The 24,039-nt window shown below is 37.8% G+C and overlaps 1 protein-coding gene across 6 annotated transcripts in view; it reads left to right on the forward strand.

Annotated features, from left to right (window-relative positions):
• The window catches only part of DISC1 (DISC1 scaffold protein), a 189,461-nt gene that overhangs the window by 89,493 nt on the left and 75,929 nt on the right, over positions 1-24,039 (forward strand). For all 6 annotated transcript variants that reach the window (XR_012579569.1, XM_074537482.1, XM_074537478.1 and 3 more), the window contains one exon: positions 1,239-1,427. Coding sequence is in view for 5 of the 6 variants with exons in the window: in XM_074537482.1 (XP_074393583.1) it covers positions 1,239-1,427 (189 nt within the window). In the remaining variant the exon portion in view is untranslated. The remainder of the gene's footprint in view (positions 1-1,238; positions 1,428-24,039) is intronic.

Below are 24,039 nucleotides of genomic sequence, written 5' to 3' on the forward strand. Positions count from 1 at the left end.
TACACATACCTCAGAAGCTGATGAGACATTTTTGTGACTGAATTGTTTTATGTTAATATTTGCTTCAAGGCTAAATCTTCTAAGTGCCTTTACTTACTAAATACCTTTACTTATTAGATCATATCACCAAAATTTTGCTAATTTAGGATGATATCACAGCTTAAGCCCTATGCTAAAGGTTTTCTTTCTTTTATTGGGCAATTCTATATGAACATTATTTTTATCAAGAATTCTTTAGCTTGAAGTGTGGTGGTGGAGTTTCGTTCTTTGTGTGTATGTTTTGGTTTGGTTTTCTTCCCCCCAGCCAAGTATCTCAATCATTAAAATGATTCTGGTACAGTTGTGCAAATGTAGCATTGTTACTATAGTGCTGTTTAAAATAATTTAGTGGCAGAGTATCTCACTGTCCTTTTCTATTTATTACAAAAGACTTCTTTGCAAAGTAAGGAAACATTCCTCTCCAGCTGCTTATAAAAGTGGTTTTCAGAACAGTTAAGTGGATAAATGTTACTAGGCTACACTCTAAACCACTTGGGAGTTGAACTTTTTACTCTGTATTCCTGTCCAAAGGAAGCAGACATTTTTAAAAACTCCAAAATAGTGTAAGCTGGTGCTGCCAAGGCATTCTACCTGTCTGTGACATTTCATTCTTCAGGGAGAGCCGGAAGTGGAGGGTTGTGACTTCTGAATGGATTCTCTGAGAAGAACATCTCCCTGTGGTCTTTGCTTGAGGTGCAGGCCATTTAAGAAATGCAATGTGTCATTCATAAACAATCTTTGGTGCTTGTTACTAAAACCAGCACAGGGCTGCTTTGTTCAGGAGGGAAATACTTCAGGGTCCAGCAGGTTGATGGCCTCTATTTCAAATGTACTGTGTTGAGGGGTCCTCCAAAAGAAGAAAATGGTCTGACAGATCACACTGCAACAGTCATTGAATCACAATATGACATTATTTGAACCCTAAGGAACATGTTTCCTGAAAAACTGTAAATAGTATCAATAATTACAGAAAATACCATTTCTGTGTATGTAAGGTTAAATCAGCTACAATTATTATTCTTGTAATATTAATGATATGATGCTTGCAAAGAAGTTTTTCTTTTTTTTCCCCCTTTCACTTGCTATTGGGAAGTATAATTGCCTAATTTTCCAGGATTGCTGTGTGAGCTACTGATGTTGCAAGGGTCTGTCTCATTGTCTTTTTCCTCTTTCTTCCCCTACCCCCACTAAACATGCAGGAAGTAATTTTGACACTGCAAAGGATCTTGCAGAAGAAATAAGATCATTAACATCTGAGAAAGAGGGACTGGAAGGACTTCTCAATGAACTGTTGGTTCTGAGTGCCAGAAATATGCGAAAATTAGAGAGAATTAAAGATGATTACACCAGACTGAAACAAGAACTTGAACAAGGAGAAACTGCCTTTGGTGAGTAGTTTACAGATTGTTACAGCTTTTTGCTCTGACCTGAACTCCTGAGGATGTGCTGGGTTTGATGAATCATTCTGCATTTCACAAAACATACTGATTGTCCTGAGGAAAGTCTGGCAGTGACCTAGAGAAGCAGTATGTTCAATATCCTCTCATCTTCCCCCTGGAGTTGGGGGAGGCCATAAGGAACAAGGGATACCCCAACAATATACCACTCTAAAAAATCTGTTTTGGCCCAGTTCTCAAAGCCTTTCTTTTCTAAGCCCATTTTTGTCACAGTGATGATGGGGCTGTGCTTGTGTTCCCATACAGTGGAACACGAAGTCTTTATGCAGAATCAGTAGATGTGTCTGGCTGTGACAATAGGAACATGTTTAGTGTATAAAACCAAATGTTTAGTGCATACATATATATCACATTTGGTGGTGAGTCTGAATGTATGAGGTGCAAGAGACTCCTGATTCTGAAAGCAAGAAGTCTCATACTAAACTTGTGTTTGAGGGGGAGTTTAACCAACTTGCCAAGTGCTGCTCTCACACAACAATGAGCAGTGTGCTTGGGTTGTAGGGTCATGGTGGAATTGGGGAGGTTGTCTGTGATTGCTGGGAAAGGTACTGACAGATTATCAAAGAGCACATTCATTCCTAGACTTGACTTACTCTCTTGCCTGCTGTACTCACTCCTGAAGTTGAGGCAGATAAAATGGCCTTGCTGCTTGCTTAAGTGAAAAGGCTCAACAACATTTGATTGACTACAAATGTACAGTAACTGTAATTATCTCTAAACTAAATACAATCCTGAAAGCTACTTTAAAGCTTTAGGATTTTGAGGTGTCTTTCCTTTTTCAGGATCTTATGAGCAGTAGGCTGGGTAGAGACAGAAAGGTGCCTCTGTTTTAGAAGCATATGAAGCTTCTTCATAGGCAAGCAAATAAGCAGAGCTATCTTAGAAACAAAAAGATTTGTAGGCAGCTGAATAAATCTAAGACCATATTTTAAAAATGTAAAGAATAATATATATACACACAGACTTCTAGATAACTTGCTTTTCTAGAATCTAGATAAAATTTTAACAAATTATTCCTCAAATTTAGTGTATTGTGATAAAAACCCATAAATGCGCATCAGGCAGTGCTTCTTCTTTCCTTGTATTTTCAAGAGTTGAAAAGGATTCTGACCTTCTAATCAGCCCATTTTGTTTCTCTTTTATTTTAGTATAATTAAACTTCCTATAATATACATGTACATTCTCATTTGTGGTTTAATTTAGCAAGGTTTTAAATCAAGCTTGTGCAAGATGCTTGCTGAAGCAACAGAAATGGTATAAGTTCATAAGTTCTTTTTTCCCTTTTGCATTTATATAGCTGAAAGGAGATACCTTCTTTATCTGACCTCTAGTGTCCCACAATTTGTGACAATAAATTTCAAAATACTGGGTGTTTACTGTGTAGGTTTTCTTTTAATTTACTGTGATTCTGCAGGCATAAGGAGAAATTTATCCTTGTGTAAAACTAAAATACTGTCAAGCAGATGCTAGTCAGAGATACATAAATTGAAACCCGACATCTTCCCTTTTCACCCTCCCTGCCTCCTTTATATGTGATCAACCCTATTTTCCCCTTTAAAAATGAAAATATTTGAGAACACTGGCATGGGTTTGATACCAACACATTTAATTGAATGTAAGCTTTCAGATACTCTCTGGAAAACAGTATGCAGATGGTGTCTTGAGGAAAAGAGGCCACCTTTATGGAACAGTGTTATTTTGCACAGCACTTATATGTTTAGAGAATACAGCATAAAGAATTGGAATACAATTTTTTGCTATTTGTTTTTGCTGTTGTTTGAAAGAGCTGGAGGTAATTGTGTTGGCTTTGTCTGCACTGTGAAAGGTGTGATTTGAGTTGGGGTAGCTAACCTGACTTGCATCGCAGCCCTAGGCCTGGTGTTTCATTTATGCCAATAAAATCTGTGTTGCTGCAGAGAAAGGCAGTTCTGCCTTTTTTCCTGCCCAACCGTGCACTAGATTAGGTTAGGTCCTATACATGTCTATTTCTGTGTCATCTGGCACTTGAATTGTTGTTTTGTGCCTGTGAGCTTCTTGAAAACTTTGATTTTTTTTTTTTAACTGAACTTAATACTCTTTTGTATGGAAAGCATTAGGCAAAAAAAAATAAATGCTAAAATATGTGTGTATGTTTGTCTTTATCTTGTGTGTAAATTGGTCACCTATTTTTTATTTCATTAATAATTGTTGATTTTTCACAGTAATGCAGATATAGGGAAGCAGACGTCAAGGGAAGAGACTTAATCACACAATAATCAGAGCTGGAATTTTAAATAGGACACATCATTAGCATGTTAATGAATTTTCTCACTCTGTGCCAGCTGCCCAAGTATAAAAGATATTGCAGATGTAGTGCAAAAATCAGGCTTGGCTTACTGCACTGAGAGCTGTCAGTGCTCTCTATGAAGGAAATTTGACAAAAAAATCCTTTCATATTTTTAGAGATGCTAAAAAATATGCTTTTCATGTTGGATAATAGAAGCATTGACAAGCAACACTAAGTATTAGCATTTTAGGATGAATAGTACTAACTTGCCCTTTAGACACTGACTTTCTTCTAAGGCCATCAAAATGCTGCTATAAAAGTGATCAACTTTTATTGCCATTTTACAGATAGGAAATCCAGAGCCTTAGAGGTCATGTAATTTTATCTGAAATGGTGGTGAAACAGTTTCCCAGGTAGTCTAGTATCAATCCTGATTGAATCAATCCTTGCAATAAACATGTGAAACCAAGTGGTGCTGTTGATTCTGTGTGAGCTTTATATTCTTCTGGACCACAGACGTGATGGTTCTGGGGAAATTGCTGAAGGTCTTGTGCTTGGTCATTGAGCAGACCTGTCTTATAAAGTCAGAAGGTTCTGTTATGGCAAAGAAGAGAACTGCTTTTACAGCCCAAAACAACCAAACTTGTGTTCCAGACAACTGAAGCCTAATTACTTGCCTGTCTGCCAAATTGTTGGATTGTGCTTATAAATCCTGGCTTGGGTTGATTGGCATTTGTAACCCAAGGCTGGAAATGAAACCTACCCTCCTGTTGTGATTTCCTCATCACCAGTACTGATGGGCAAGTTTTCCTGTCTCGTCTGCTGAGTTCTTTTCCTGGCTGTTCTCAGCCTTTTTCTGCCCCTATTACACTTTTGGGAAAGCACCTCCTGTAAGTAATGTGTGTACACACACAGCTAGGGGACACCGTGCTTCCCGAGCTAATTGCTAGGTTGTGCTTGCCAAGTCATGTTAAGTAGAATTTCTATACTGCATTAATTTCTAGAGGAAATATAAAATAAAGGCTATCATGCACATGAAAATAGCTTTTTAACCCTTTTAAAAAACACCAAAACTCAAACTACTGTTTGAAGGCTGATATTTCAGTCTCTCTGTTCAATTCTTGTTTCCATCCTTGACTTTTATTGTCTTAGATATTGCTTGTGTAAGTCTGAAAGCTCTTACCAGTCTGCTTGTACAGTAAAGCTTTCTGGAATTGAACGGATAGGTTTATTAAACAACAGACTAGATGTAGCAGAGGGGTTTCTTGGGAAGCTGGGGACATTTCTATCACACTCAGTTTTACTTTCTTTTGTTCAATACACACACTCTGTATGCTTGCACAGAATATCTCAGAGTGTTTTGTACTTTTAACAGGAGAAAAACCTATTGGAGTTCATTTTTTAAAATCTGCTTTATTAAAAATAAAATAAACCCCAATGTTTTGGCTTTAGAATTCTAATTAGGAATAAATATGTTCAGAATGTACTTCAAAGAATAATAAAAATTCTGCTATTTTTGTAGTCATTGTTCCAAAAGCTGAACATTTGACTGTTGTGAAGGATGCAGTTAATTAGTCTGAAACTTAATATTGTGTGGACAGCACAAACCACTAGTGGTGCTGCTTAATGTAATACTCACTACTGTATACTGAAATATTTATGAAAAGAAGGTTCTGTGCTTCATATACAATTGTGTAGGATGTGATTTATCAAAGTGTTAATGACCATTTGCTACAAAGCAGTCTTATTCTATTTCAAAGACATTTTTATTCTGATAGATGCAACAAAGAAAGTCTTACAATAGAAACACATGCAGTGTACTTTGCACTGAGAAACCTACCTTTTTTTGTTTGTTTAAATATTTGTTTTAATAGCTTTAATACAAAAGCTTCTCTATTTTTCTTCCTAACCGGTCTTTGGAATACTATTTGAAGATGTCTAAAGATTATTAACAATTTTACACCATTTTTAAGTGTTGCAAAAAATACCAAGTATGACATAAACTCGTGCCTATGGCATAACCAGAATGATTCCATGTTTTGTCAACTGATTTTTCAGGTGGTGGTTTTAATGTTCTTCCTCAGTGATAGTTTTTTTTGACCAAATAGGCTTTCCATATTGTTTCTATAGTTCATCCTCTGTCTGAGCAATTATGTGATTCTAAACTGAAGAGCGGAACCTTTTGATTGCTTCTGTTTAAATAAATCATTAAAGGAGAGCCCACATAGTGTGTAACAGATGGGCTTCCATGAGGGAGAAGAAGCTGCTCTGAGTCTTTTTGTATCTACTTCTAATGTGGGCGAGGTCATTTAGTTCTGCTTGTCGCACCTTTATTAAATGCTTGTTGTCATTAAAGTTACTGGTGCGATTGAATGGCTTATTGCTTATGTCTGTGGCCATCTCTACTCGGACTGTGGTCCTGCAGGAATTAGCCAGTGGTCCCTCTGTTTAGCTTTCACAGAAGGTGTAAAACCCTTGGTGGTGATGCGGGGATGGACTGGCAGTGTAGCTGGTAGCATCCTTTACTCTGAGCTGATGTTCAGTTCATGCTCCAGAGTAGCACTTCGCAGCCTTTTGTTGGGCGGTGTGGCAAAATCACGTCCACATAGGAAACCAAAAGGACAAAACAACAGCAACAACAAAACCCCCAAGAGGCTCAGTCTTGCAGAGCTCCCTTTGTGTTGTCTTGGGCAAATACAGCATGAGTAGTTACCCTCTCTGCTCATTAGTATTCTCTCTACTGTTTCATTTGAAAAATTGGTGTTCCTGCATTTGCATGGACTTGCATTCTTATGCTTACTCTGTGCTTGTGTTTCACTGATTGTGAGCATTGGTCTCATTTTCTTGGCTCATTTTAAAGCACCTGGGATCTTACAATTTAGCATACACATATACATCTTTTGGTCTTATAATTCTGTAATGGGAGTAACTGCATATCAAGTTGCTACCAAGCTTTGAGGATCAAATTCAGACTTATGATTTTCATTCCATGTCATGCTTCCCCAAAATCATCCTCATCATCTTTGTTAAGTAATATTTAACTATAAGTAGTGAAAGGGTTTTTTGTGTTATGTTGTTTATTTTTTTGAGAAACACTATCAATAGAATTTAGTAACATAAAAAGAGTAAATTCTGCTAGGCATCTCCTGTAACTAAAATCTCAAATGCATTTTAATTTTAGACATCAATTTTTGTCATGATTGAAAAGATTGGAAGCCAGTATGTTTAAGCATAATTAAGTTTGCCATATGTCTTAAGTCACTTGTAATTGTGTTTCTTATAATGGTGATTTTAAAGGTCATCTAGTCTGGTGTTGTTCATTTAAGTATGTAAAATACTTTGATTTTCACTTGGAGCATAGAGGTTTAGTCTGTATAAATGCAATGGAGGTATTAAATTTAATCTGGCCTTTCTGCCATAATTAGATGCAAATCTTTGTAATGCAGAAAATATGAAATATTCAGGGAACTTGAACTGAGAAAGCAGCTTGGTTCAAAGCCTGCCAGTATCTGTAGAGATCTTTTGATCAGGGCATTTTTCTGTTGATGCTCAAAGGTGAGCTTCTCTTCTATCTCTTTCTTCCAAGATATGATGGCAATAACCTTATTGAAATGTTTTATTTACCTGTGTAATACTTTTTGGGCAGCAGGATGAGGTAATTACACACAGAGCAGTAACTCCTGAAATGACCCAATACTGATGCTGCAGTCATAGAGGTGGTTATCTACCAGGTGCAAGGAATAAAGCTTGGGCTGAAGTTTTATGCTGGATCTCTTCAGGGAACATGATGTCATCTTCAACTAGGATAAGCATACAGACATCAAAGTTTTGTAAGTTTAAGGCCACAGAAATACAGAGTGTCTCTGTTGTAGTCATGGAAGTACAATCTGGTGGTGAATAGTGTCACTGAACAGCTTCCTACTGCAATGGGAGAAGGGCAACCTCCTGCCTGTAATGCCGTGCGGACACTTTATTGTGCTGGTGTGCAGGCAAACAAGCAAACAGAAAGTTCTGATAGTATTCCAGGCAACTTATTCCTTTACATCTGAAATGCTGCTGCCAGCTATATACACGGTGCATTAGACTTCTGGAGTGCACGTCATATCAAATTATTCTGGTTTGCTGTCTATGCTCCAGGTTTCTGCACTGCTCTGCTTTTTAGTTCAGCTTCTTCAGCTGACAGCAGTGCAACAGAATAAGTAGGAAGAAGCAACACAGATGAGTGAAATTTGGAATAAATGTGGAAATGCATACCACCAGTTTTAATCATTCTTCATTCGATTCTGGTTCTGCAGTTGCATCTTCTGGATTTTTTTTTTTTTTTTTTTTTTTTTTTTTTTTTTTTTGTAATGGCTATAGCTGGTTTGAAAAAGAATGAGATGCTAAGATGCCAGAAAGCTAAGATTAAAAAAGAGAGAAAAAATAGATATCATTGGCCAGATAAAGCAGGTTCCCAAATGTAATTCAAACTCCTTTAGCATGACACTAGCCCTGGTGACAACCAACAAGCACTCTTTAGTTTGCCACTTCTGGAGTTTGGATATATTGTGCTAGGAAATTTGTAACTCTCTTCCTGATAATATATAGCTGCTGTTCTTAATGTAATGTTAAGAGAATTCCAGTTTTGTGAGAAAGCTGTTGTGTCTGATGAGCTGCTCAGAGGCAAGCAGAAAGGTTTGTGGGCCTGGTGGTGGGGTGCTCAGAAGAGAGGACCAGTTCAAGTGGTGACATGGAGTGACACTTAGCATATAGGATCAAATTATTTTTCAAAGAAAGGTAAATACTGCTTTCCTTGTCTCACAAGGAAGCACTTGGGGAATTGATTTTGTGTTTCTGTTAATTTTGCCATTACATACAGGTACTGCTTGTATATATATTGGAAATACGGAGACTTAAAAACCTCTAGTTTTATTGGAAAAGTCAATGAACAGTTGGTCTGCCATTCACAGGTTTAAGTTGCGTTCATTTTGGGTTTTGTTCTCTGTGTCGTACAGCATGGTTTTGCTTTGCTTTTTCTTTAAATTAGGGGTTTTTTTGTGTGTGTTGTTGTTATTTTGGGTTTTTTTTCTTTAATGTTGTTCAAGTTTTATCAACATGTCATGATATTTTCAGGTCCCAGAAATGTGCAAAGGGCTCATTAGGATACTTTGCCTCATTTAGTTTCTCTTGAGGATAAGTATAGAGATGGATAGAAAGTTTAAGAAATAGTGTTAATTTGTTTTCAAGTAGTACTCAGTGAAAGCAATCTCAGGCAGCTAGCCTTTCAAATATTCAGACTTTCTGCAAATTGAAGATAAAATTAGTACAGCATTTTATATTCAGTTAATGGTTTTGATTTTATTTAATTTTCTAGCTGTAAGCAAGAAAATGTTGGTTTGGGTCATCTGGGATCACTGACATAAAATTGATGTGCTAGATGAACAGTATACTGCAGCAGAAGCAGAGTGAAGATACTGTTTAACCTTTTAATTGCACATGTTTTTCAGATGTGTGTATTTTGGTTCAAAATTTTATCACTTTAGTACATTTCCACACAAAAATTTTCATTCGAGAGTTTTTACGGTGTTCTCAAGTTACGGTGTACAAATCTAATTCTATGCTTGTATAAATGCATGCAGTTTATAAAGAATTACACCTCTTTGCATTGTTGGTAAATCTGCCTTGCTGACTGAAGTCAGATACTTATTTTTCTCAGACATTGCCTTTCATCTTTACTTTGATTTTGACTGGCAATATTCAGATATAGCATCTACACTTACGCGCATCTAAGTAAAATAAACCCTGATAAATACAATTCCATTTGGAATACAAGGTGTCCCTCATGAAATAAAGGGTTTTTTTCCTCCAGGTTTTGTTCCTTCAGATTGTCAGATGTAATTTCTGCCTCATTCTTTTTTGCTTTTTTTGGTTTAAGGTTTTCTTTTAGGTATACAGTAGTAAAGACACAACCTAAAATGAAAGTTTCTATAGAAGATTTTGTAAAATACGGACATTACCAGCCTTGACTGAGTATTCACTTAATTAACTATTTTAAAGTGAATGAAATTACTGTCTGCTGTGTAGTTTGTTCCTTCAATCATCGCAGGGTGATTACAATCTATGCATGCTTGCAGGCTTAATATCTACAGATAGGCAGAAGTATAACCAAATCTGGAGTAATGGATAATATTTATCAAAAGGTGGGGGAGGTATAATACCTGATGATAAATCCAGAAAAAACCTACTGAAATTCTAATCCTTTCTAGAAGAGATGGGTTTTTTCTCTAAAATTATTTTAATGCTACGTGTATTATGGTAAAGAAGGCTTTACAATAGAAAATCTCTTCCTATTTACACCTTTTACCCATATAGGCAAGTAGAAATACAGAGAATTTAAATGGAAGAAAGAGGTTTTTTTTCTGACTTTGATTCCCCAAAGAAAATGTATTTACATCTTCTTTAAGCTTTTAGTCTTTTTCTGTACTTCCATTAAATCTGAACTGAGTACTCTGAGGCAATGGAAATTTTATTATTTAGAGCAGAGTTAAGTACCTTCCATCTCCAGTTCAGGAACTTAAAGTTTTCACCCAAGAATTTTCTTTCTGTGTCCTTGGAGACATAAACAGGAGCAAAAGGCAGAGAACCGAGGGATTGCTATTGCCTGCAGTTAGGAGCTGGAACTCCGTGTCCTTCAGTTTGATTTCTGCTCTTGAGCAGGAACAGAGGCAGTTTGCTGATGTTTCAGTTGACTTGGGCCACAGTTCCCTTGTACAAGGTGGGATGTAAGCACTGCTCCTGTTACAATCCTGTTGTGAGCTGTGAGCTCCACACATCCAGTATTTGGGCACGGGACACGATAGCAGCAGGTGACAGTATAAGGCCCCGGGATTTTGTCATCTATAATTGCAAAGAATCTGTGGCCCATGTGAGGCACGTGCTTGTGATCAGTATTTCTGATGGCCTGCCAGATTTCTACTGATGGGCTGAGATCATCTAAGAAATGTAAGAAATTCACAGAACTGGGTATTTCAAACACTACTTTTTTTGTTGTTGCATTTGAATCTGGTTACTTTTTTTACGCAAAAAATATTGTAGTAGAATATAATTAAAACTTTGATGCTAACTGAAAAGGAGATTCACTCATCAAATTTGTGGATAATATCTTTGGTTTGATGTGCATGTTGAAGGCTTGGGTAAAGATAAACAGGCGTGTTTGCCAAGCTGCATAAGATTAAACAGTTCATTACCTGTTGGAATTATCAGCTGCAAGACACCTTGCATAATTTGGACTACAACCTTTATATGCTTTTGGCTGGATTATACCTCTTATCTAGTGAGGTGCATTGAAATATAATTAACAATGTGAGCTGGAAATGACAGGCTGAAACTATGTGTATTTTTGTGCAGATAAACAATTCTGTATCTGGATCAGAAGTCATAGAAACATTTTATCTACTAATTTTTTCCCACTTCCTGTGTTCTAAAACATTGTACAGAGAAAAAATATCTCTGCTCTGTGCCAGAGAAGAGCAAATAGGCACCAGCCTCATCTCCTTGTAGGAATGACCTTAAGAACCTTTGGAAAATGTTGAATCCTGCAGAAAACAGCAGCTGTTTTAGATTTTTCATAATCTTCATTTTGAATGTTTTGTTGGAGAGAGAATTTTGAAAATACAAGGGGCAGGGATTCTGATCCATTGATACCAGTAAGAGTTTTGCCTCCAGTTTCAGCAGAGTTCAGGGTTTCACCTCTCATTCTGCACACTGAAGCTGCAGCATCTGTTTCTGAGCTGAGCTGCTTGGATGCAGATCATCTTACTTTGATGAAACTGCAGTCCACATAAGAAAGAGCAGGACTTGGTCAGAAATTGTTTTAACTAGGAAATCCTTCAGCTTTATGACAAAATGATAAATTTTGAGATTAGTAGTCCTTGTCTACTAAAGAAGAATCCAGGTGTTTTATTTTGCATGTTTCAGCTAAAAGCTAATTGCTGTTGATTTTAGTTCAGGGAACTTAACAGCCCTTTGACTTTTACAGTTAAATTATTATTGTAGGATATTGTTTCCCTGTAGTTAGGAGAAAATGATTTTTTGCAAATCAGAGCATGTGCAATGTGGAATTCCCAACAGAATCACCTGTAGCATTTGTTCTTCTTACTGCAGTAAAAAATGACCCAAATGAAATGTATTGCTCTTGTATTTTCAGGTTTCCAGTCTGCAATTTTCTAGGTATATATATGTTCTTGATCTAGTTCTTAATCTGTTTAAATGTTCCTTGGTCTAGTGATCAAAATAAAAATTTTCTTGTGCCAGCAGAAAAATGTTAGAAGTGTGAAGTTTATCCACTTCTATTCAGAACCTCTGACAAAACTGTGAGAACTGGTGTAACATTTCATTGTTTATTAGCTCATGAAGTGGTCAGCCACATCCTTAGGTGGAAGGATATAATTCCAGTGGGAGACATGTCCTCTAAATAAGCTGTAGACACTGGCTGAAGCATCAAAAATGATGATGTTGTTGTCCTTTTCAGTACCTTAGATTGCAATGCAAAAACATAGATATGGATATTTATTAGATTAGCTATATCCTTTCTTATGTAGTAAGTAATGACAATCTAGAGAAAACCTGAAAATAACAAAATTCTGACAGGGACACAACAATTATTCCAGCTTTGTACAATTCCTTCAGCTTTGCTGAACTGAGTTTTTGACAGCTTTTGGCAAGTACTTGGCTTAGTCTTTTGCCAGCCTAAAAAAGCATCGATGGTGTGTCAGTATTGTAGTCCAAGGATGTTTCAAGAGCAAATTGGCCAATACTCAAAAAGATTTTGCCTGCAACCTGTCTGTGGTATGGATTATAGACCAGAGGAAAATGATAAATAAAGCCCATGTGTCCTAACAGTTTCTGCCAATGAGGCTGGTTAAAGCCAGTTGTAAATATGAGCCATCTTTGTTCAGTTTAAAGAACAGAAGTCTGAGATCCTTTGGTTATAACCTGCAACTACCTGCTCAGAGGCCAGAACTTGATAGTGGAAAGATATTTATGATGATAGACAAAAGCAGAAGTGATCATTTCTAATGGTTGATAATTGAAACTGACAACCTTAGATTAAAAAAAAAAAAAAGCTTTTAAATTGACAGGACCATTGTCTTTAGCCAGAGTTCAGCAAAGATTTTATTGGAAATGACCAAATAACTGGGGTTTTTGATATGTAGCTGCAGCTGGAATCAGTTCAGAAAGATCTTTTTGTGTTTTGCAGATGAACAGGGTCATCAAAATGTTCCATTCACCTAAAAATGCAAAATTGCTTATTCACCAATTTTTTATCCACCAATGCAAAATGGCAACATTTTCTGTTAGTGCTAAAATTAATTGGATTGTGCAGTAGTGCCTGGTTCTCTTCCTTCCCACTTTTTTTCTATAATTTTTAATTTACTAGCTCACAATACTTTTCAATCTCTGCATGGTTTTTGTCTCCATCTTACGCTATGTGAAATTGTTTTCATACAATTCAGTAATTCATTGAAATCCTGCTTGTCTGAGCTCCTAATCACATAGAGCACAATTTCACACCTTTTCCAGGACAGTGTACAGTTCACCAAGACCACACTCTCTACCTGATTTATTTATTCTTAAAAGAAGATGCCATACAGAAGCCTTCTCTGGCTCCATTCCTCCAAGGCCCAGGATGTAGGAGTTTCCTCATTCTTATGCTGCTTGCATTTTGCCTCTCGTGGTGACCCCTGCTGAGGTTACTTATGTGGCATAAGAATGGATTGATTGGGGAAATGGAGACCACAGAAAAACACAGAACTCTAAAAGCACCAAGCATTTTACAAGCTGTCTGCCTGACCTTGAAAACCAATATCCACTGGTCTAAGTGGAAGACATATTCACAATTTTGCAGGATAAAGGACCAGGGCAGCAGGATCTTTTCCTATGTTAGAATACTTTGTCACAGGGCTAAAATGCTGAACTGCAGCTCAGAACCATCAGAGTATACATTCATTAGTTTAGTTCTGCTTCTGTAGCATCCCCCTGTAGTGTTCCAGGCATCCTCTTACACCTTTCAAAGAAATATAAAGAAGTAAGAAAACTTCTATCTTCTAAATTCTCTGTGGTTTTGGGAATTGTTTTAAAATTTCTGAATGCCCAGAGTCCATCATCTTTGTTGTTCTCCATGTTTATCTCTATGTTTATTTTATACCCTCTTTCTACCATTAGACATTCTGCAGAGCTTGTATTTTAATACTTCTCCATCTCTGATAAATGCCAGGCATCTCTGCAGTAAAAAAATCAAAACATTTTAACCTCTAAATTCTGAGCAACAATTTGTTGACAACATTTCATTTTCTTTTCACTCTTTTCACTCATTATATGTTCACTTTCATTGTCAGCCTTCAACTTTCTTAAATCTCATTGACATATTTTCCTTTATTTCTCTTAGATCTTTCCTCATCTCTGTGCAAACCTTTTGAACTTTTTTGTATTTTTATTTGTATCTGTGTATGTGTAAAGTAATTTCATTTAGTTTATTATGCTGTTCTCTTATTTCTGATAGTTTCTCTAATGCAAAAGGTTCCTGAAGTAACTTGCATGGGCCCGCTTCACTGTTAATTCAATTTTCTATTCTCTAAGTTATTTTTGTTACCTTTGTTTTTTCCCAGTTTAATTGAGCTTTCTAAATTTGATGCTTAATGTTACTTCTTTTTAAAAAATATGGACCTTCTTCCCTATTTCAACCCATGCATAGCAAACCTGAGTTATGGATTTTCCTTTCCACTTGCATGATTTGTGACTTGGTAGTTACATATGGTTGCTCTAAAAATTGCCAATACTCGCTGACAAGTAGGTTTTTTCCAGCCTACATATATAGTGCAAGAGAATAACCCAAATGGGCACCCATTTATGCTTCTTTCTTCTGTGTATATACCTGCTTGCTGTCCCAAGAAATTTGTATAGGCTTTCTTTTGTATTTGGGCACTGTAAACAGAGGGTGTTTCACTTCACAGTCCCAGAGACAATGTATCTGAAATTATCGAGCAGGAGACCCATCTCTGTGTGGTGCTCTACAGTGCCAGGTCCTTTTCCTGTCCCAGAACATGGAGATGCAGTGAGAAGTGCCTTCAATCAAAATCCTGCTCCCCCTTGCTATGAGGTGCTCTGCTCTCATAATGGTAACAAGGCTGGAAAACACACTCTGTGCACTTCCTGGTGGACCTGCGCTGTGGGACAGTTTCCTTATCACAATCCCAATAATTCTCTTACCCTGCCTATTATGCCTGTTCAAGGTGGTGCTTAAAGGGTTTGTGGTGGGGTAATCCTGGCTTTTTTGTGCCATCACACATTGCAAATGTGTGTTTCCTTCAGCAGTGTTTTCCAGGTTCCCATCTGTTCTTTCAGTTCCCTGTTAGGAAAAAGGTCCATGCTGAGCTGTGATGAAGTACTAAGCTCTCAAGGCAGAGTATGATGATCCCACAGAGGAGTGATTTTCCTGTATTAAAGAGCAGAGAGCCCAAGATGACTTGGCACTGGAATTATTATCTCTATCTGTCTTTGTTTCTTCCATGGTGTTTTGCTGCTGAACAGTAGGACTGGTGATAAACTTAATACCTAAGATGTGTCTAGAAATTACATAGCTATAAAGTTTAAAAAGGCAAAAAAGACGGATTTCTGGAAATAGGCTATCTTAAGTGATTTGTTTGATGATGAATTCTCCTTCAGTACAAAGGATATACTTCAGTGAATAGTTTGAGACTGAGTATTGTGCACCTTCAAAGCTATAAAATAGGTAAGAGGCGTAGTAATAGAAGAGTTCCTGCCCAAGAGTAACTCTGTAATAAGAGGTTAGGTAGGAAAAGTTACCTGTCTTGCAATCAAAGGTCACTAGCACAGGAAAAACTCATTTAGCTTTTGTTCCCCATTCCTGCCGTAGGTGATTGCTTTCTTCACACGTTATTTTTGTTATTTTGGCACACTGTGTGTGAGTGACAGATCTTTAACTCTTCCCAGCTTTGGCAACCATCCCTTTGCCTCTGTGAAGTGACAGTCTCTCTGTAGGTTTTGATAAGACATTCTTTAAAAGAGAACTTAATCTGCCATCATTTATTTTATTAGACTGAAATATGTTCCTGCTGCCCTCTTTGTTGAGAGTTATTGCTTCAACAATCACAGGCAAATCTGATTTACTGTAAACAGTTCTAACAGCAGAGTAGGAATGTAGGCTGTAAATTGGTTGGAAAATGGGAGCAATTTGCTAGAGTGAGAAAGTAAGATTAAGTTAAACTGTTGAAACATTCACTGGAGTCTTGTACCATCAGCTCAAACAGCCTCACTAAGGACTATGAGAAGCCTTGTGCCAGGTCATTCTTTGCTGCTTTCTGCTGTCATTACTGGAGAACACCCTGCCTGGCAGGGTAGGGAAAGGCTCAGCCCACTTGTGACTGGTAGTAAATCAGCTGCAATGAAGAAAAAAGGAAAGGGACTGTTCCTCCCTTGTCCTGAGGGAGCAGCTATGATTTGGATACTGCAAATAATTTATTTTTATTCCATCTGATGAACTGGAGAGTTGGGAGAGAGGGTGGTAAAAACCCCAAAAACTTCAGTGGAAGAATTTAAGTAGTGGCAGGAAGGAGGCACAAAACCCAAGGACATATTTGAAGAAAAGGTGTTGAAGATTGAAAGAAGCTTTGATTTGGTATTGTATTAAATATTTCCTGTAACCAAAAGTGAATCTTGTCTCGTCCCCTTGCAAACCTCTGGAATCAGGTTAATTGAATTTTCTCTTCCCCTGCCTCTCCCCTTAAAAAACAAATAGGAGATCAGTGGCCCAGCACTATGACAGTGTGCAATATCAGGATGGACTTTCTTCTGTGTGTAGGACTTGCAGCCACCTCTGACCCACTGAAGGAGGGTTATGGGTCCCCAGCAGTCAAACATGCTCTTGAGGAACAATGTGCTATTGTCTCTGTGTCCTGACTACCAGACTGGAGCATTCTCCTTTCAGGGGTTATAAAACTCATCCTGTTTTATCATGCATTGCCTTTCCTAGTGCAAACTGTCTCTGGAGTAATGGAAGTTATAATTATGCAATTTGTATGATTTATTGCTTGCACTCAACAGCCACTCTGCACTGGTGTTTCCCTTATTTCTGAATTGGATCAATTTAAAAGTTTGATGTTTTTGCAAATACCACTACAATATAATTACAGGTATTGTAATATTACAGGTATTGTATTATTGGCCAGTCTTGTTTGGGAAAGAATTAATTTAAAGAGAAAGTATATTCTAGAATGATTTAATTTGGAGAAAACCCCCATGTTTGCTAAGTTTTGTTTAGTGTGTGGATTGTGTCACTATTTTCATACGCAGGAGAGGTGCCTTACTGCAGGGTTTGCGCTGTGAGAGGCAAGCTCTGCAGACATTAGGGCAGCAAATATCAGATTTTACTTTAAAAAAAAAAAAAAAGCCTTTTTAATATGATGTATTTTCCACATGGCAGCATTTATACTGCCTCGGAACGTTCCTTTTGACCTTGTTGAGAGTCTGTAATTAATCAGCGATTAAAGCGGCGGCGGCCTTTGGGAGCGGGGGCGCCTCTGCCGGGCCGGCGGCGCGAGGGGGCGGCATTGCCGCGGGAGAGGCGCGCCCGCCGCCGGGACAGACCGACGGACCGACAGAGAGACAGGGCGAGCCCTCTTCCCGGACAGCCCCGCAGCTGCAGCCCGCCCCAGCTGCCTCCGCATCGCCAGCCTCGCGTCCTGCGGCAAAAGATAAAGCGGCGCGGTTGCGGCATTTCTTGGTAGCCAGGTGTCCTCTTAAAACTTGATGTAGGGCTGTTATTGAGGGGTTTGAATTGCACTTTGTTCTGGCTGGGCGCTTCTTGAATGCGCACCTTGCTGTAATGTTCCAGATGGCTGTCTTCTTAACAATAGATAAGAATTAAGGATGGTAATAGGGGATATTTTATTTAAATCCACATCTTTATCTTTCATTACTTATTCACGTTCTATTATACCCTGGTGCGGTATTCAAAACACTTGAGGATTTAACAAGGGGAAAAATAACCATTTAAATTAGGATATTGTATTGACACCTTTACTGATGGTAATTTTTTCAAGCAGTAGTGCAGTATGGAAGAGCTGGAGCTGTTGCACATGAAGGAGGAGGAGGAAGCTTCACAAAGACAAAATTTAGTTTGAGTTGCATTTACAGGCTAAGAGTCCATTTCGAAAGACCAACTTATAAAATGGGGTGGGGAAGTGTTGCAAACAGGCAGACTGTTCAGTGAGTAGAATTGGTGAGAGGACTTCTGTAAGACATTTTGCTAAGTCTTTGAATTTGTTAGAGCATCACAGAGCAAGAGCACACAACGTTAGAGGACACATTTTGCTGAGATTTTCACTAAAACTTCTTCAAGCAAAGGATGCAAAACAGGTAGTAAATGCAGTGGTCTGAGAAACTGGGTTTCCATGTGCAAGTCCATGTGTGGTTTGATTCAGAGTGGAATTGGATATTGGTTTCTTCAGAATGAAGTGATAGAGAAGTAGAGAGGTCACACTGGGCCTCTGGCGCTCCTTGTGCTAGCACCCGTTCCTGGGATGGGTGAGTTCACCTTCTCACTTGCAAATGGACATTTCAAGAGGACTAATGTTCTTGAGATAGTGACCAGATAAGTCTGGGTATTGTCTGACTTAAGTTCAAAATATCAGAATGCTGCTTTGACACTTAATTCTTGTCCTTGATCACTGCTGGTTGTGCTGCAATGTGTAATGAAGCCAAATCTCGAAATGCCTGCAGAGTAATGAGTGATTGAGCTGCATAAAATGCTTTTTAATAGAGAACACATTTCCTCAAATGTCAGTACAGTGGGAATAAAAGCGGGTGCATTGACACTGCTGTAGATTTGTTTCAGTGTAGCCACTGTGTGCATAGAATTAGTCTTCTGTTGTGAAATTTTTTTTACTGACAGAGGTGGAAGTACCATTTTTCCTTGTTGCTTGTGAGATTGGAGCCAGGAGGCTTTATTTGGTTCATAAAGACTGTGCTTGGTTTCAGAATGACAGTCAAATACTTCAAGTAATCACTGATGAAAGGCAGGCCCTTCTGTGTCTTGATTCCCATATTCAGGATGGATTTGCTTATGTCAGATTTCTGATGTATTGGTAGTGTAGGTAAAATGAATGGTGGTTACTCTCCTTTCCTACTGCTCAACCTGCAGAGGTATTTTATACATTGATAGGAATTGCACATGAGAGTTAGCTCTGCATTATAAGCATGGCACTTGGATCATCCCTTAGGCTTTTTTCATGAAAGCCTAAAGGATTTAGGTTCATCGGAATAGTGAAATGGAATTGGGGGCATGCTGTAATGTGTATGTATGCTGACTAAATTTATAGTCCTGTATAACATTTTTATGTTATGTATAGCATTTTTATAATCCATTAAGGAGATGTATGTTGTTAATGATTTTTATAGCCCCTCAAAGTGTCTGTCTCTTGACTACTTACCTTAGTACAAGTTTTTGATTTCAGCAACTGTATTATAAATGCAGCTTCAGTTTTCATTAATGTTATTGCTCACCTGTATCTGATATCAACATGCCATGCTGATATAGTGTCAGACTTACTGTGTTAGTAAGAGTTAATGTATTATTCACCAGTTTGAACTAGAACTCAAAGGGTGTGTGCTAGGATGAACAAAAAATCTGGATCTGTATCAACAGGGAACCTGAGAATATCAGTAATTTGCCAAACACGTAAAATGTCTTGGATAAAACCTTCCTTTTTGATGCATTTACTTTCTTGTAGAAAATATGAACAGCTGATGGTTGCTGGTAAACCCAGTGTAGTGTAATCTTAGCAAGGTAGTGCATATATAGAAGTGCATAACAAAAATCCAGATTCTTTTTACCTAGTGTGCAGTGCCTGCATGTTTTGGAGCTCAGCAAAGTTTCAGGATATGCATGTGTAGGTGAAAGTGTTATCAGATTGATCGAAACATTTATATAATGCCTCTGATCAATGGAGTGAAGACAACATGAAATACGTTTTAGGGGGAGATATTATTATCTGTAAAAATCAATACAAATGTTATAGGTGAATTATTCTTTCAGAATGTGATTTGTTATATTGAGGTATGTAGCCATTTTCCTTTCAGTGCTAGTGTTGAGCCATTTTTTTCATAATGAACCATACTGAAGTGTTCTTTTGACTTTTTTGTTAGTATTTTTGTGAGTTCACTTTACTAGTTCTATTGTATGGAAGATGGAAAAACCTGCTGTTGGACTTGCAGTTGGATTACATTGCTTTCTGGACTTTTCTCTTGCTTTTCTTTGGAGAATACCTGGTATAAGATTAAAAATGGGCAATTTTAATAAACACAGGCTTCTGAAACCCTTTTATGCAGAATTAAAGTGACAGCTAAGGAAATAATGAGAATAATTCACAAAAGTCAGGTCATCATCACCCAACTTATTGTGTAAGAGAGTTTTAAAATGAAGGGCAGGATCTAGACCCTGTGTGCTCTAGATCTCAAAGCCAGCAGTTTCTCTTCCTGTGGGTTTGTGTGACGTCATGAGTTAAGTCCTTCATTAAGGACCTTCTCATAAAACATTTTTCCTGTTGAGTTTTGAGCAGAGCTCTGTTTTGCTCAGTACAGTTTATCTGGTTTTTGTATGCTCAGACACATTTTTGTCTTCCATCTAGAAAAGTTCCTTGGGTGGGAAGAAATTAATTTCTTTTCCCATAAAAAGCCGCTGTAGGTGTGCTCGTTTGTGCATGCAGGCACACAGTTAATCCAGCATGTCCAAAAGGCCTGCCCTGCTTTGCCTCCGCATCTCCAGCTTACACCAAGACTGGACAAGGGTAGGAGTGGGAAACCAAATTTGTGTTATCTTGTGTGGCTACTGGGAAGATTACATAATCCTGGAATCATCACAGAATACATCCACATGCAAGAAGGAAACAAAAAAAAATTATGGGACATGAAAAGGATAGTCTTTTGTGTAATCCAGTGTAATCCAAATTTTGGATTTGTTTGAGATTTGTTGAGCTATGCCCTTACTTGTCACTGTGGCAGCAGTATGGTGAAAGCGGTGTGGACAAATACAAAATCAACTGAGATGATAAAAAGTCTCCTTTATTCAGAGCTTTTTTCTCACCACTCTTACAAAATCTGCCATTGTGTTTGGTTTTGCCCCTAAGTTTTAGGAGTTGCAAAAAGCCATATCTGCCTGCAGGTGCTACTTGACAGCTGTGGGGGTGAAGCTGGAAGCAACCAAACTTGGGGTACAGCTGTGTGTCTTGAGAATCTCTCTCCACTTAGCTTTTCCAGTGGAGTAAGTGCTCAAGTCCTACTGACTGTCTGGAATTTAGGCTGTTTAATGACATAATAACTATATCTTTCTGGACAGTTTTTTTTTAAAAATTGGATCATTAATTTTTAAATGAAATGTGAGTAAAATAGTATTTTTGTATCTCAGTAAAGTCTTGCAATAATTTTTAAAAAAAGTATACTTCTCATACTACATGAAAATTTGTCAGTAAAAATAAATTTCTATGAACAGGAAAGCATTTTTTCTAAATTATTTATCTACACTTGTGAGTAATTTGATTTGATTATTAAAGATTGGAAAACTGAGCCAGAGAAATTAGTTTTATGAACATGTATTTTAAAATCCTCTAGCTAATTTGTCCATGGAAAGAGAAGCTACATTGCAACTGTTTCTAAACTAGCAGCTCTGTAAATGCACACAGTATTTGAAGGCTGTAGCAAATGAGGTGGGAGTATTCATCTCCCTCCCTGTACTACTTAATGTACATTACTTTCCTGAATATCCATTTGGTGTACGGGGAGCAGTACACAACAGATGCTTCATATGCTTTAACTGAGAGCATTTGTAAAACAAAGCGTCTCTGTAAAACCTGTCTCATCCATGGATATCAGTATTTCATTCAGTGCTGGCATTACTTCTTAGAAGAAAGTTCATCTAAGAGCAACACAGGCAGCATCTCTGCATAAAAGCAAACATTGAAGATGGTGAAGGTAAAGTTGTTAGGGGTACCTGATTCCAAATCAGAGTTTATTACCATGAGTCTGTAATATCTTAGGATGTATGTGGAATATCAGATATTAAAAGGAGGAGTTTGTCAGAGGAGTGCCCAGGTGTGCCATGCAGGCTGCCAGCAGTAACTTTCTCCCACTGATCTTATAAATAATCTGTGGCTTGTTATGTTTTAATTCAGAGCACCTTAAAGGGCAGCGTGTCATTATGTAACCATGTATGTCCCTGTATGCTCTTTCAAAAATTAACTTTGGCAGATTCTAAAATGGTGAGCAGACTTGTTGGCTCCTCACATGGGCTTCTACAAGAGTTTTGTATGAGCCAAAATAGTGTCAATAAATAGTATGAGCTGTGGATGATTTGCATGGAAACAGAGAAGTAGACTGATATGGGTTCTTTTAAATATACCCCTAGTGATGAATTGTTATTTGAGAAGTGATGCCTGACTATCCTTAAAGATGGTATCACACATACAAATTGTGTATGTCTTTAAAATGCTCCTCATTTTAGTCTAAACTTTAGACTAAATTTTAGTCTCAGTATTTATTTTCTTCCACTTATCAATAATTAGTGTCCTCTTTGTCAGTTCTTCCTTGCATTTTCTGTACTTGTTCAAATGATCTTTTTTTTTTCCCCTTAGTGTTCTGAGGCATTTTCTGTGTGTGTAAAGTTATTTTTCCTGAGAGAAGTAGGAGTTATACTGCTGGAATGTACATGAAGACTCCTGCTACTAGTGTAATGGTTCATCCCTTGAAAATAATGCTACACACTGTGTGCTAGCTCTGACTTCTTCCCTCCCTTGGAAGTGGCTATTATTTGTTGAGCGCTGTCAACACACTCGACGCTGTGTGATAAAAAGGAAGAGGAGGATGGGATTTCTGCCCCAAAGGGTTTGCAGTCTGTTAGATGCACAAAACAGATTAGATAATGCTAAATATGGCACCGGTCAGATGCACAGATTAGTCTGAGAATGCCACAGATCTTTTTAATATAACTTCCTCCTTTGATGGATGTAGTCTGTGTTTTAATGAAAGTATAAAAATACTCTTGTCTTCCCTGAAGACTCTACAAAAAGCTACATCTGAATAACTGACAGGTAGGATCTATCATGCCAAGCTTAAGCTTATTGCTAAGCCAACATATCTGATAAAGATGGTTTGCCTACTGGCAAAGAATTAATTGGATTTCATACTTTGAGTCCTTTCTTTTGCTCCATCCTTATTATCATGGAGTTACAGGAGGTAGAGATATAAAAGGCCTATTAAGTCATCCAAGCAATAGGCTTCTCAAAGCTGCCTTCTATTACCCTTCCTTTTTTCCTTGAGAGTCAGATGTTTCTTAATTTCATCTTTTTATTCGTAATTGTATCTGTTTTTTCTATCCTCAGTAATTCATTTTCCTTATTGCCGTACATATCCTTCATATCCTTCCTTCAAATATTTACAGGTTGTAACTGTGTCCCCCAGAAAGCTGTTCTCTAGTCAACCTTTATGCAGTTAACTTTTAATGTCTCCATGTAATAACACACTTCAATCTTCACTTATCATTTTTGTTGCTTCTCTAATAACTCTATCTAATGTGTTATCTTTCTGGTAATGAGGTGTCCGGAGCTGAATGTAATATTCCGTACGTGCTTCTGCAAGAGTTCTGCCGTGGGGGACTTGCAGCTCTCTACTGCAGGAAGTCACAGAACTGTTTAGGTTAGAAAAGACTTGAGGATTCAGCCACTAGCTTAGCACTGGTAAGGCCACCACTAAACCATGTGCAAATGCGGACAAAACCCCTTGGGCTTTATTGTGCTATGTCATGTAGCAAACAGGAGACCGATTGATTCAGATGACAGTGGCTTTGTATCATTCCAGATGATAAAGCAATATTATATTGTCTCTCCATGCAAGTGTGAATGGGAATTTCTAGAATTTTTATCTCTGCAGGGGTGAACTATATTCATCAAAAGGATTTGTTTCATTTATCTCCTTTTTATAACGTAGGCAATTAAAAGCAGAACAGACAAGAGAGGTTAAAATAACATGGAGGCAATTGGCAGTGCCCTGCTGCTGATCTCTCCTTTGAACATCTGCTGGCACCCTCAGGGGAGTATGGTTGGGATAGGAGTGATTTCTGCTGACTCATTATGGTTTATTAACACTAAATTGAATATATTGGCAGTGTAGGTGTCCCTGGGGAGAAGCTAGAAGCTATAGCATTCTGTAGATGTGCTTTATTTGCCTGTG

Source organism: Zonotrichia albicollis, chromosome 3 (genome assembly GCF_047830755.1).
Source record: "Zonotrichia albicollis isolate bZonAlb1 chromosome 3, bZonAlb1.hap1, whole genome shotgun sequence".
Taxonomy (NCBI): domain Eukaryota; kingdom Metazoa; phylum Chordata; class Aves; order Passeriformes; family Passerellidae; genus Zonotrichia; species Zonotrichia albicollis.